Consider the following 14,221-nt stretch of genomic DNA (forward strand, 5'->3'; position numbering starts at 1 on the left):
CTCCTGGGGAGGAGCTCAACACCATGTCCCCATTATTCCTGCTTCCTGCATCCCCCAAAGTTACCTATCCCTCTTAGAGGACTTATTTCATTCTACCTCATTAATTAGTGGTTTGCATGTTTCCCTCATTGACTTATAAGTTCTTTGATTATACAGGAGACTCATCTTGATCACTTTTATCTTGGTCATGACATCACTAGTACATCTTAACAAGTCTTTAAATACAGCTTTATATACTTTAGTTAAAGCATGTTTGCAAGTAGAATTGCATAGATAGGAAACACTTTATAAAGTTAATAGGGACCCAAGAAATAGCTTCAAAAAGACTCTGGCAAATTAAGACACAGATATTTACCACGGAAGAAGCATAAAGTTGTTTTCCTTGAAGACAATCTATCATAGCCCACAAAGCTTCCATGCTCCATTTGGGACAATATGGTATTCTCGTCTTTCCTGAATCTTTTAAGGGAGGTTTAAACCCTGCCAACAGAACCTTTATGGCTCGGGCTGGATACTGCATAAGGTGAAGAGGAATCTGACGTAATCTGTTACAAAAGAAATTCTTAAAATGTTCAGAATGTTAATTAAAATTCTCTAATAGCTAAAACTAAAACAGGAAGTGTGAATTTGGCAATGATTTCTTGGCTATGGTACCAAAAGCACAGACAATGAGAAAAAAAATAAATTGGACTACATTAAATTAAAAACTGCAAAGGACACAAGAGAGTGAAAGGGCATCCTACAGAATGAAAGAAAATAAACTTAAAGAAATAGCCTTGGCCGGTTTGGCTCAGCGGTTAGAGCGTCGGCCTGCGGTCAAGAGAGACCCGGGTTTGGTTCCCCGGCCCTGATTGGGTGGTGCGGGTGGCAACCACTCGATGTGTCCCTTTCACATCAATGTTTCTCTCTCTCTCTCCCCTTTCCTCCCTCCCTCCCACTCTATCTGAACAAAATATGGAAAAATGTCCTCGAGTGAGGATTAAAAAAAAAAAAGAAATAGACCTGGCCAGTTTGGCTCAGCAGTTGGAACGTCGGCCTGTGGACCAGAGAGTCCCGGGTTTGGTTCCCATTAGGGGCATGTACCAAAAGGAAAGAAAAAGAAATAGATATTTCTCCAAAGAAGATATATAAATGGCCAAGACACACATGAAAAGATTCTCAGCATCACTAATCATTAGAGAAATGCAAATCAAAGCTACAATGAGATAGCACCTCACACCTATTAGGATGGCCACTATGTCACACAAAAAATAAGTGTTGGTGAGGATGTGGAGAGAAACGAATCCTTGGACACTTAGTGGGGATTTTAAATGATTCAGCTGCTATGGAAAACAGTTTGATGGTTTCTTCAAACACTAAAAATAGGATGAGCATATGACTCAGCAATTGCACTTCTGGGTACATACCCAAAAGGACTGAAGGGGTTTTCTGTACAATCACAGCAGCCAAAAGGTAGAATCAACCCAAGAGCCCACTGATGGATGAATGGATCAATAAAATGTAGTAGTATACATTCAATTCAGCCTTAAAAAGGAATAAAATTCTGACACATGCTACAACTTGGATAAATCTTGAGAACATTACGCTCACCAGTCACAAAAGTAAAATACTCATATTACATATCTACAATAGTCAAATTCATACAGGATAAATGTGGCTGCCAGGGGTTGGAGGGGATGGGAATTTCTGTTTAATGGGTACAGAGTTTCAGTTTTGCAAAATGTAAGGATTTCTGGAGATGGCTTCACAACAATATAAGTTTGATTAACACTACTTCACTATACATTTAAAATTGGTTAAGATGGTAAATTCTGTGACATGTGTTTTACCACAATTTAAAAAGATATTACAGTCCTGGCTGGTTTGGCTCAGCAGTTAGAACACTGGCCCGTGGACTAAAGAGCCGCGGGTTCAATTCCGATCAAGGGCATGTACCTCGGTTGCAGTTCATCCCTGGTCCTGGTTGGGGTCATGCAGAAGGCAATCAGTCCACGTGTCCCTCTCATGACCATGTTTCTCCCTCTCTCTCTCCCTTCCTCCCTCCCACTCTATCTGAAGATAATGGAAAATTATCCTCAGGTGAAGATTTAAAAAAAGATATTACAAACAACAAAAACATCCAGAAAATAAACAGAATTACTATATGATCCAGCAATTGCACTCCTACACACATACCTAACAGCCGAAACCAGGGACTCCAACAGCTGCTTGCACATGCTCAGTGCAGCATTATTCACAATGGCCAACAGATGAAAACAACACAAGTATCCAACAGACAAATGATCAAAATGTATATACATACAATGGCCTATTATCCACAAAAATAATGAAATTCTGATACATGCAACAATGGGATGAACCTGGAAACACTAAAGGACAAATATTTATGATCATACTTGTATGAGGTAGAACACGTGGTACCAGGAGCTGAGGGAAGGGGAATGGAATGTTACTGTTGAATGGGAACAGATTTTCTGTTTGGGATTTATGAAAAAGTCCTGAAAGCAGGTAGTGGCAATGGTTGCACAACACTGTAAATATACTTAATGACAGTTAATTGTATACTTAAAAATGGCTAAAATGGTAAGTTTTGTTTTAATTTTACCACAATAAAAATACATTAAAAAATTCCCAGTATACGAACAGCTTTAAAATACTTTCTTTTAAGAGGCAAAATCTTCCCAATAATTATAAAACAAAAGAAAACTAAGAATCCTAATTAAAGTAAGTTGACTTTTTTTAACCTGGTTATCGTCAGCTTTTCTGTTGATCCATAATCCACAAATTGAACCAGGATGGCAAGAGGATTAAATTCTTTAATGGAAACAATCTTTGCTCTATACCATAAGCCATCATCATATTCGGCAAGGCAAGGCATTTCTGGAAAGACAGAAAAAGGGAAAAATCACATTGCCTTTTATTTTGTTAACTTTTAAAAAAACACAGTCAAGTGCAAAGAAAATGGAATCATCATATATCCATTATTCAAAATTAAACACTCAACAATTAGCTGTTATGTTGGCTTGTGCTCTTTTCTGTTTAGACTTTTATAAACCTCGAAAAAAGGCATTCTCCCCTGCTCACGGTTCCCAGCCCTGCTGCTGCCCAGGGCTTAGGTCACCCTTCCACAGTACCCACCTCCATAGTCCCCAGATCTCTTCATTTGAGCTATCATCTTCCACAAAGGATAAAAAAACAGTTCCTGCTATTCCTGCTTTCAAGTTTGTCCTCCACCAGCACATTCTCTATAAAACCCGCAATCTAGGTATGTGCCCTGACCAGAAACTGAACCCGCAACCTTGTGGTGTACAGGAAAATGCTCAAACCAACTGAGCCATCTGGCCAGGGTTGTGCCTTTTTTTTATGATAAACGTCTGTTCTTTCAAAGATCCACTCCAACATGACTTCATAAAGCCAACTGCTACCATGGTCTCTGTGACCTGATGGCATCAGGCACATAGTTTTAGTGTGAGCTGTTCTCACATTGGATTTGTTCACATGTCCCTTCTCGGCTTCCCACTAGTTCTCACGCATTCCTATCATGCACCTGGAATAAACCTTGGCTCAGTAAAAAATGTGCTAATGCATGCCAGGTTTGAGTCAAGTTGAGGAACAATGAGTATAACAGTATGTGCTTCAGAGCAGACAGATTTTACTTTGGGTTCCTATCTTGTTCACTTCCACCCCTCCCTTTTATCACATTATCTTCTACAAAATGTCCACAAAGAAAAGTAGTTGTGGGCAAGTAGCATATAAACACTACATTACTAATGCAGAGATTTTTAAAAAAATTATATCAGAGTTGTAAATAATTAGAGTATATAGAGTTTATCAATAGAACAGTAAGAATCTGTCTTACTGTTCTATCTGCATAACAACTAACTGAATAAACAACTAACTGAATCCTGGTCAATGGTCCCCTCTAACCTTTATCATTTCCAGCCTCAAAGACATGGCTGAAGTTACATTTCTAAATAGCACTGCCTTGGCTAGTGTGGCTCAGTTGGTTGGGCATTGTCCCCACGCACTGAAAGGTTGCCTGGTCAGGATACATGCCCAGGTTGTGGGCTTGATCCCAGGTAGCGGGGGTGCAGGAGGCAGTTGATCAAAGTTTCACTTTCACACTGATTCTCTCTCTCCATCTCCCTCTCTCTGTAAAAATCAATAATAATAAAAAAAGCAAAGCACTGAAAAAACCCACCTAGTTGTCATGTTATTTTAAATCCACAAAACAACTCTTTCAACATAAATTCCTTATTCAAATGTACATTTTTATAGGCACTTGTTTATGAATCAACTGGTACATGTGCATATTGAAGAATAAAGGACCTACAGAAGAATGTACAAATATGTGTACTGCTCAATGAATCATCACATCATGCAGATTGTTTATGTGACTTTCCTTGAGACAAGAACACAATAAGGAAGAGTTGTTTCTTATAGACTATAAATCTGGGTTTACAAAAAGCAAAATTCATAATGTTTTTCATTCAACAGATATTTATGAGTACCTGCGTGTAATGTACCCTAATTGCTGCTGACACAGCAGTACGGGGAGTCCCTATTTAACAAGGGAGAGTAGGAGGCATGGGTTGTGATGGGGCAGGGAGGGTGGCAGGCAGTCCCACTCATATAGGGGGCTCAGGGAAGACCTGTAATAGGGGGACAGTTGGCCAGAGACCCAACATTCCAGGCAGAGAGAACTGCAAGGGCTGTGTATCAGTCAAACATGGGTCCCAACTAATGAAAATCTGATTGAGTAAATTCAGGTACATCAGGCTGATGTTTTCCTTTGCTTTGGTATATCCTCTGTATGTATAGAACACCCAGAACAACCACACCTCTCCAGATCACGTATGGACAGAAAGGCAGAGATGTCACTTGGTACTCAGGAACTGTTGACACCAGTACATAGTGTACTTTCCTTACAGGAAGAGCACATATACTTAATGAATATGGGTAAGAATGAATTATAAAGGAAAAAAGAGATCAGGGTTTGACTTATTCTGAGAGGACATGACACAATCTGAGCTCCCATGCCACCACTAAAATCATCAGTTTAAAAATGGTGGTGGGCAGGACCAGAGTGAGGGTGAGTGTGAGGATGTGTGACAGAGAGTGTACGTGAACATGAGTGTGGATGGTAACCTCGAGCAGTGCAGAAATCTTGTGCTGTGGAGGGGGGAGCAGCCAGCTACCAGCTACCATGGTAAGTGGCTTGTTAGAACACTTCTCCCTGCACGGCCGAAAGACTCCACCATTTTGGAAGATCTTCTGGTCTTCTCTGGGAGGAAGCAGCGGGGAGCAGCTAGGGCCCAGCCACCTGAGGCCACCAGTGTACCTTGCACCATCAGACCAGTGGACCGGGCTGTGTTAACACGGATAAGCGCATAGTAGCAGCGCAGTCAAGGTACCTGCTTGCAGAAGCAGCAACCAGTGGGAAGCCAAGCACCATTCCCCTCAGCAGTAGCAGCACCAGGTTGGGAGCCGAGAAACACCTCCAACCGCAGCAACGTGATCAGAGCTGAGCACCACCTCTAGCAGCAATAGTGCCAACTTGGGAGCTCAGTACCTTCCCTGATAGCAGTAGTGACTGGATCAGGAGTGGAGCCTCTCACCCAATAGCAGCTGAGGCTTGGGAGCCAAGACACACCACCAGCAGCATCAGCAGAGGCTGATCAGGAGCAGTGCCCCAGCCCAAGCAGCAGTAAGGCTTGGGTAGCTGAGACCCGCCCCTGACAAATGCAGCAGAGGATTTGGAGTGGAACCCTTCCCCCAGCAGCAGCAAAGTCCCAGGAGCTGGGCATCCCCAGCCCTTAACAGCAGCAGAGGATTGGAGCTGAGAGCACCCCCTGGCAGCAGCAGTAGCAGAGCAAACTGGGAGCTGACACTCAACCCCAGCAGCAAAACAGCTGGACCCATGAAACCCAGTAGAAGCTACCATGACAGACCAATACCAGCTGCCAGTTGTCATTCCTCTAGAACCCACAGCAGGCAACATGTGCCATGCACCAGAACTGTCTGGGAGACATAGCAGTCTTATTTGATACACACCAACCTGCCTATACATCCCAACGTCCCTCACTGGGCTTGGAACTACCAGACTGCTAAAATAATGAGACAAAAAAACAACAACACCCAAATGAAAGAAAAGGAAGAATCACCAGAAAAGGAACTACATGAAATGGAAGCAAGCAATCTGTCAGATAAAGAATTCAAAGCAATGATTTTAAGGGTGCTCAAACAAACAATTTAGTGAGAACTACAAGAAACTCAATGAGAATTATAAAAAGCTCAGTGGGAACTACATCAGCATAAAAAATGAGGTAGAAGCTATAAATAAAAATCAAGTGTAAACAAAGAATGACATAGCAGATATGAAAAAATACCTTAGGAGGTCTCAATAGTAGATTAGAAGAAGCTGAAGACCAAATCAGTGAGTTAGAAGACAAGGTAGAAAAAAACACCCAAATAAAGCAGCAAATGGGGGGGAAAAAAATAAAAAGCAGGAGAAGAGTTTAAGGGAGCTTTGGGACAATACAAAATGTAACAACATTCACATCATAGGGGTACCAGAAGGAGAAGAATCGGGGAGAAAAATAGAGAACCTGTTTGAAGAAATAATGACAGAAAACTTTCCTAATTTGGGGAAGGAAAAAGTCACACAAGTTCAAGAAACACAGAGTCCCAAGCAAGATGAACCCAAAAAGACCCACAGCCAGATACATCATAATTAAAATGGCGAACATTAAAGACAAAGAAAGAATCTTAAAGGAAGCAAGAGAGAGAAACAAAGTTACCTACAAGGGAGCTCCCATTAGACCCTCAGCTGATTTCTCAGTAGAAACACTGCAGACCAGAAGAGAGTGGCATGAAGTGTACAAAGTAATGAAAGGCAAGGGCCTGAATCCAAGACTACTCTATCCAGCAAGGCTATCATTCAAAACTGAAGGAGAAACAACGAGCTTCACAGACAAAAAAAGGCTAAAGGAATTTACCACCACCAAACCAGCACTGCAAGAAATGCTAAAGGGACTGTTGTAAGAACAGGAAGAAAGAAAGCGAAAGGAACACAGGCATAAAATAAAATTGGCAACAAATAAGTATCCATCAATAATAACCTTAAATGTACATGGCTAAATGCTCGAATCAAAAGACATAGGGTAGCATAAGCAATAGACATAGACAACAATGCTGGGGGTGGGGTGGGGTGGTGGTAACGAGAGAAGGGTGTCAATGGGGTAAAAAGGAGAAACATCTGTAACAAAAATAAATTAATTTTAAAAAATCATCAGTTTAGATGGCTTGCAATGAAAATGACTGTCATTTGGGTCTGAATCACTACTCTCACAATTTGAACTAGTGGCAAAACCTCGAACTTAGGTAAAACATCTTTGTGCATTTTTTAAATGAGCCCAAGTTCTGGAAAATGAAAGTGCCTGAGACAGTACTAACCTCTTAGATCACTCAGAAAATGGGGAAGGTCATCTACAGCATCTCGAGGATTCAGAGGTCAGTACATCCCGAGAGTGTGATAATATTAGAAATCACCAACCTCATCCACCCATTCCAACAGAACAAGTTTCATTAAGGATCCCACTGTACTCAGAAAGTGTGGGCTACCTGTTCTGAAGTCCGTCAGAGGTGGGAAGGTCTCCACGTTAGTATTGAACCTCCGCAGGGCCTCGTTGAGGCTCTCAGACTCAGATTCCCAGCTGACTCCACTGTCATCTGTGTCACTGTGCTGGTTACAGAGATTACAATTTTCTACAGAATCAAGGCAAATATACACCTAAGTGGGGGGAAGGGAAGGAGAACACTTTCAAATTCTTCACCTTTTAGTATTTATTTCTACAGACAAAATCACTGCAGTAGGCAGTCTCCAACAATGGACCCCATGACCCCTCATAAAGTTTCTCTCCCACCTCATACCAGAGTTGATTTCTGTGACCAAAAGAACATGACAGAAGGGATAGTTACATGACTGTTAAGATCAGATTATAGAAGACATGAGGCCCCTGTCTTGGTGCTGTCACTGATTGCTCCCTCAGGGAGGCTTTCGGCCACACTGTTAGCTGGCCAACAGAGAGGGCCGCAGGGCAAGGCACTGAGCCCCCCAGGCGGCATCCTGTCAGTTTTTTTGAAAGTGGATCCTGCAATGCCCCCCCCCCCCAACATCTCAATTGTGACCTTGAGAGATCCTGAGCCAGTACTGAATTAATGAGCTCCTGATTCCTGACTCTCATGTGTTAAACTGCTAAATTTGTGGTAATCTGGTATGCAGCAATCGATAATACAAAAACAAAAACAAAACCCAATTTTAAAAACCAACAGTAATTGTACACTCCTATCCTCTGATGTAAACTGGCTAGAGAGACTGTTGCTGCAATGTCACTGCTTTCTTTCTTGTTGGCCACGGGTGTTTTCTTTAGTGTATTCATTCATTCAGTCCATATTTACTGAGTGCCCACTATGTATCAGGCAGTATTCTAGGATCTGGGGACATACCAGTGATCAAAACAGATAAAAATCCATCTTCGTGGAGCTACATTCTAGTAGGGAAGAGCGGACAAACATTGTTAAGAAAGTGGAGAGGGCATGAGAAGGTGCTCACTGCTATGGGAAAACACAGAGCAGTGTGAAGTGTCCAGACTACAGGTAGGAAGAGGACAGGGAAGTGAGATGTCTAAGATTTCATAGGTGGTAATAGGTCCAGTTTAAAAATCTAAATATTTGATATAAATATAACTACAGTAATACAACACTGGGAAAATCAGCCAGTGCTTAAGAAATATTTGCCATATTAAGCATAAACAAGTGCCTGAATAGGAAATTACATGGTGGGCACACTAGAGGTCACCAAATTTCAATTATTTAAAATCAGTAAGATGAGCCTGGTCAGTGTGGCTCAGTGGTTAAGCCTTGACCCATGCACCAGGAGGTCGCAGGATCAATTCCTGGTCAGGGCACGTGCTCGGGATATGTGGGCTCAATCCCCAGTGGGAGGTGTGCAGGAGTCAGCTGACTGATGTTCTCTCTCTCTCCTCCCTTTCTCTCTCTCAAATCAATAAAGAATATACTGTAAAAAATTAAGAAGAAAATTATTTAAAAAAAAATAAAGTCAGTAAGATGAAAATGTGAAGAATCCTAGAGTTTAAGACCAAGATTGCATTTATGTTTTTAACCAACTAATTATGTCAATTAAATTACATACCTCATTAGGTGAGACCACGTGCTTAACTTGAACAGCATAGAGTTCTTCTGGGGGAGGCAAAGATGAAGGCAAATATGGCGGTAAAATAGGGGTCTCTGTTTCAGACAAAAGTAATTCCTGAAACACCACAAATAAATTCAAATTCAGACTGACTACTCCAGAAATCCATTACACTATCAAAATTCAGGACAATGCAATTTATTCAATTAGCAGAAAGGAAGCTCTCTGACATACTGAATACCACAAAAGTGGTTTCGCTATATAGCAGGACCAAAATGTGATGAGTAAGCAAAAGATCTTCAGAATTAGCTTGCCCCCGAAATTTAAAAAATTTTGTGTAAAAAAAACCCACACCACTGTTTATTTATGTATACACATTACACATATACAATGTCTGGAAAAACAGTTAACAAATAGTTAACAGTAATGCCACTGTCTAATAGGACCGGGGTGTTTGGATATTTCTTTTTCACATTTCTATAGTATTGATTTATAATAAGTATGTATTCTATAATAAAAACTAAAATAATATAGGAAATCCCAAAAGAAGATTTAAGTAAGTTAAAATCACCAAAAAGAAAAAAAAAAAAGAGTGCTTTCTTTTAAGCTCTATAGAGGCATAAGGAATAATAAGTTACATAATTCCCAAAATGATCAGTTAGCAGTTGTTATATAAAATGTGGGTGTTTTTTTCTTTTAGAAAGTTAAAAAATATTTTTGAATATAATAATTAGCATAAAAAGTAAAATCATCACATTCAAATTTGTAGATTAACTTATTACTAGTTAACAATTCCAAACTGGTGGCAAAACAAAACATATATGAACAACTTAGTAGAGCAAAAAGTGACCACCCCACTGTTGAATTTTACTGATTCGTTACAAATCACTTTACAACAAGCATACAACATTTTTATAATAGCAACGAAGTTCTACTTATCAATGAGAAAAGTTTTACTTATTAAAACTCTTACTTCCCTCACCAAAAAGCACAAGTGACAAAATAAAAACCAGATAAATTGGACTCATTACAATGAAAAACTCTGGTGCTTCCAAGGACACCGCCAACAAAGTGAAAAGACAATCCACAGAATGGGAGAAAATATTTGCAAATCACATATCTGACCAGACATTTGTATACAGAATATATAAGGAACTCTTACAATAAAAACACAGGAAATTATAGGGTGGGCAAACCAGAGGTCGCCAGCTAAATCCCAGCTAAAAAGGGACAGAGGATTTTTTTTCATTTTTCTTTATTTTTATTTTCTATTTCTTCCCAGTTTTTCTAAGATATAATTGATATATAACCTTGTGTTAGTCCAAGGTTTACAACATAATGATTTATGTACTTACTGTAAAATGTTCACTACAGTAAGTCTAGTTGACATCAACTGCCTCACACAGAAAAACCTTATTTTCTTCTGATGCGAACAATGAAGACTTATTCCCTTAGCAACTATCAAATATACAATACAGTATTAACTACAGTTACCATACTGTAAACTATATCCCCAGGACTTAGTTATATTATAACTGAAGTTTGTACCTTTTGACCATCTTCACCAATTATCCCGAACTCTAACCTCCCACCTCTGGCAACCATTGTTCTTTTCTCTTCTATGAGCTCAGCTTCTTTAGATTTCTCATGTAAGTAAGATCAAATGGTATTTGTCTTTCTCTCACTTCCCAGTATGGCTTCAAGGTTCATTCATGTTGTTATAATCGGCAGGGTTTCCTTTCTTATGTCTGAATAATATTCCAGTATATGTGTGTGTGTGTGTGTGTGTGTGTGTGTGTGTGTCTATATCCCATTTTCTTTATCCAATCATCTATCAGTGGACACTCAGGTTGTTTCAATGTCTTGACTATTGTAAATAATGCTGCAGTGAACGTAGGTAACTTTTCAACACTGACTTTGTTTCCTTTGGATATATACCCAGAAGAGGGATTTCTGGATCATAGTTGTATTTTTAATTTTTTAAAGAATCTGCATACTGTTGTCCATAGTGGCTGCACCAATTTGCAGTCCTAACAACAGTGCACGGCAGTTTCTTTTTCTCTACATCCTTGCCAAAACTTATTGTCTCTTTTCTTTTTGGTAACAGCCATTCTGACAGGTGTGTGGTGATATCTCATTGGGGTTTTCATTCACATTTCCCTAATGATTAGTGATGTTGAGTATCTCTTCATGTACCTGTTGGCCTTTTGTATCTCTCTTTCTCTTACTTTTTTTTTTTGTTACTCCTCACCAGAGGATATTTTTTCTATTGATTCCTTTTTCTTTTATCCTCACCGGAGGACATTTTTGCATTTATCTTCAGATAGAGAGGGAGGAAGAGAGAGAGAAAAACATCGATGTGAGAGACACACATCGACTGGCTGACACCCACAGAACCCCAACCAGAGCTGGGGACAAACTGCAACCGAGGTACATGCCCTTAGCGGGAACCAAACTCTCCAGTGCACGGGCCAATGCTTTAACCACTGAGTCAAACTGGCCAGGGCTCTATTGTTTCTTTAAAGAGAATGGAAGGGAGGAAAGGAGGGGGGCTAAGAGAGAGAGAGAGACATTGATGTGAGAGAGACACATCGATTGGTTGCCTCCTGTATGCACCCCAACTGAGGCCAGGGATCAAACCTGCAATCCAGGTACATTCCCTAGATCAGGAATTGAACCTAAGACCCTTAAATACATGGATCGATGCTCTAACCACTTGGCCATACAAGCCAGGGCATTTGTATGTCTATTTTTTAAAATTAGCTATTCAGATCCTCTGTATTGTTTAATTGGATTTTTGTTTGCTATTGAGTTGTATGACTTCTTTTTATATTTTGGATATTAGCCCCTTACCAGATATATGATCTGAGAATGTGTTCTCCCATTTTGTAGGCTGCCTTTTCATTTTGTTGACTGTTTCTTTTGCTGTACAGAAGCTTTTTGGTTTGATGTAGTCCCACTTGTTTAGTTTTGTTTTTGTTGCTTTTGGTTTTGGCATCAAATCATAAGCAGAGGATTTAAACAGAAATTTCTCCAAAGAAAGTATGCAAATGCCCAAAGAGCACATGGAAAGATGCTCACCATCACTGATCATCAGGTAAATACAAATCAAAACCACAATGTGATACCACACTTCACACCTATTCTAGGACAGCTAGGAAAAAAGTCTGGTAGCAAGTGTTGGTAAGGGTATGGAAAAAATGGAACCCTTGTACATTCCCAGTACAAAAGGAAAATGGTACAGTCCCTTTGGAAAACAGTCCTGTAGAGTTCCTTAAAATGGTACACAAAGTCACAATGTGCCTCATTAATTCCACTCCTAAGTCTATGCCCAGGAGAAGTGAAAATAGACAGACATCCACCAAAACACTTGTACACAAATGTTCACAGTTTTACACACAATCACAAAAATGTGGAAATAACCCAAATGTCCATCAACAGATTAACTGGTAAACAAAATGTTGTCTATCCATGTTGCAGGACAATGGAAAGCTAGGAAAATTGGAGGACAAGAGGAATAGGGAAACTAAGATAGAAAATGAAACAAAGCCAAAAAGCTTTGCAGACTGCCTGTAGCGGGGCCTTATGTTGATTTGAGAACAAGGTTAAAACCTCTCCTTCTCACACAAGAGCTCAGGAGAGGAGGGGGAAGGGAAGGGGACAGAGGAGGAGGAATCAAAGACCACTTAGTGAATATCATCCTGAAATTATTACAACAGCAGGAAGGAGGAGAAAAGAGGAGTATAAACAAAAAGCCAAGTGCTTCACATAAATTGTGGAAAAGCAACAGCAAAGAAAAGGAGAGACTCGTAGAGTTCATCTGAACCAGGGTATCTAGCAGAGGAACTTGAAGAAAAACAAAACAAAACAAAAAAAAAACACCTTATAGACAGAAGGGTAAATAAGGCAGAAACTCCCCACCCCACTTGCTCTCAGATTAGCTGAGAGCACATCTGTGCTTCATAAACCAGATGTATAGGTTTGCTCTCTTTGTTTCATTAATACATGTACATGCTTTCATGTTTCAATACATTTACTTGCTTTAAAGTTTTAATAAATGCATTACACAATACAATCAAGGTCTCTCCTATAAATTCATTTATATGAGAAGACAAAGATTGAGGTTGGGGATAGCCTGCTCTGATTCAGGGGCTGTCCAATAACACCTCTCTGGTGTCTGTGAGAGGTGCCTGTCACATGCACACAATGAAGTATTATTCAGACATTAAAAAGACACATATTACAACATGAATGAAACTTGAAAACATTATGCTGAAGGAAAGAAGCCAATTACAAAGGGCTTTGTATTGTGTGATTCCATTTATGAGAAATGTCTAGAATAGGCAAATCCACAGAGACAGAAAATTCATGGTCTCCAGGAGACTGCCTGGGGAAGGGGAGAATGGGAAGTGACTGTTATTGGCAGTTTCTTTTTGGGGTGATGAAATGTGAAACTGATAGTCATGATGACTGCACTCTGTGAATATACTAAAAACCACTCAATTGTATGCTTTAAAAAGTTGAAAATTATGGTATGTAAATTATACCTTGATGAAGCTGATATAAAAGAAAATGCTTACTTCCTGATTTTATATCAGATCCTTTGTACTGATAAAGTGTCCATAGTTTCCAAACCGTTTGGATTGACACTTACCTCAAACCTTATTTCCCATCTTTCCTCCTCATACTTTTTACTGTCATCTGTTGGTTTCTGAAATATAATATTATTAATGAATAAAGCCATCTTTAACTATGTAATATCATTTTCAGGCACTTTCATATTTATCTCCATAAAAAATGGGTGCATGTCCTTGTTGGCATTCATTTAGTTATTTCAGGTTAACTATGGGAAAAGCTAATGTTCTGAGTAATTTAAATACTGCAACAGTATTAATTTTCAAAATTATGCTAAACATATTTAAACTGTAATTAGTTTATCAAAGAGAATGGGAGCTCTTACCTTTCCTTTTAAATGTTAACATTGGAGAATAATACTGAAAGAAACTA

The 14,221-nt window shown here is 39.6% G+C and overlaps 1 protein-coding gene across 2 annotated transcripts in view; it reads right to left on the minus strand.

Annotated features, from left to right (window-relative positions):
* RNF17 (ring finger protein 17) overlaps positions 1 to 14,221 on the minus strand; it is a 140,249-nt gene that overhangs the window by 1,174 nt on the left and 124,854 nt on the right. For both annotated transcript variants that reach the window (XM_036252513.1, XM_036252512.1), the window contains exons 30-34: positions 13,869 to 13,925; positions 9,215 to 9,331; positions 7,624 to 7,792; positions 2,745 to 2,880; positions 356 to 545 (exon numbers count right to left, since the gene is read on the minus strand). In XM_036252513.1, coding sequence (XP_036108406.1) covers positions 356 to 545; positions 2,745 to 2,880; positions 7,624 to 7,792; positions 9,215 to 9,331; positions 13,869 to 13,925 — 669 coding nt within the window. The remainder of the gene's footprint in view (positions 1 to 355; positions 546 to 2,744; positions 2,881 to 7,623; positions 7,793 to 9,214; positions 9,332 to 13,868; positions 13,926 to 14,221) is intronic.

The sequence above is a fragment of the Molossus molossus genome, unplaced genomic scaffold, assembly GCF_014108415.1.
Source record: "Molossus molossus isolate mMolMol1 unplaced genomic scaffold, mMolMol1.p scaffold_m16_p_10, whole genome shotgun sequence".
NCBI classification, from domain to species: Eukaryota; Metazoa; Chordata; class Mammalia; order Chiroptera; family Molossidae; genus Molossus; species Molossus molossus.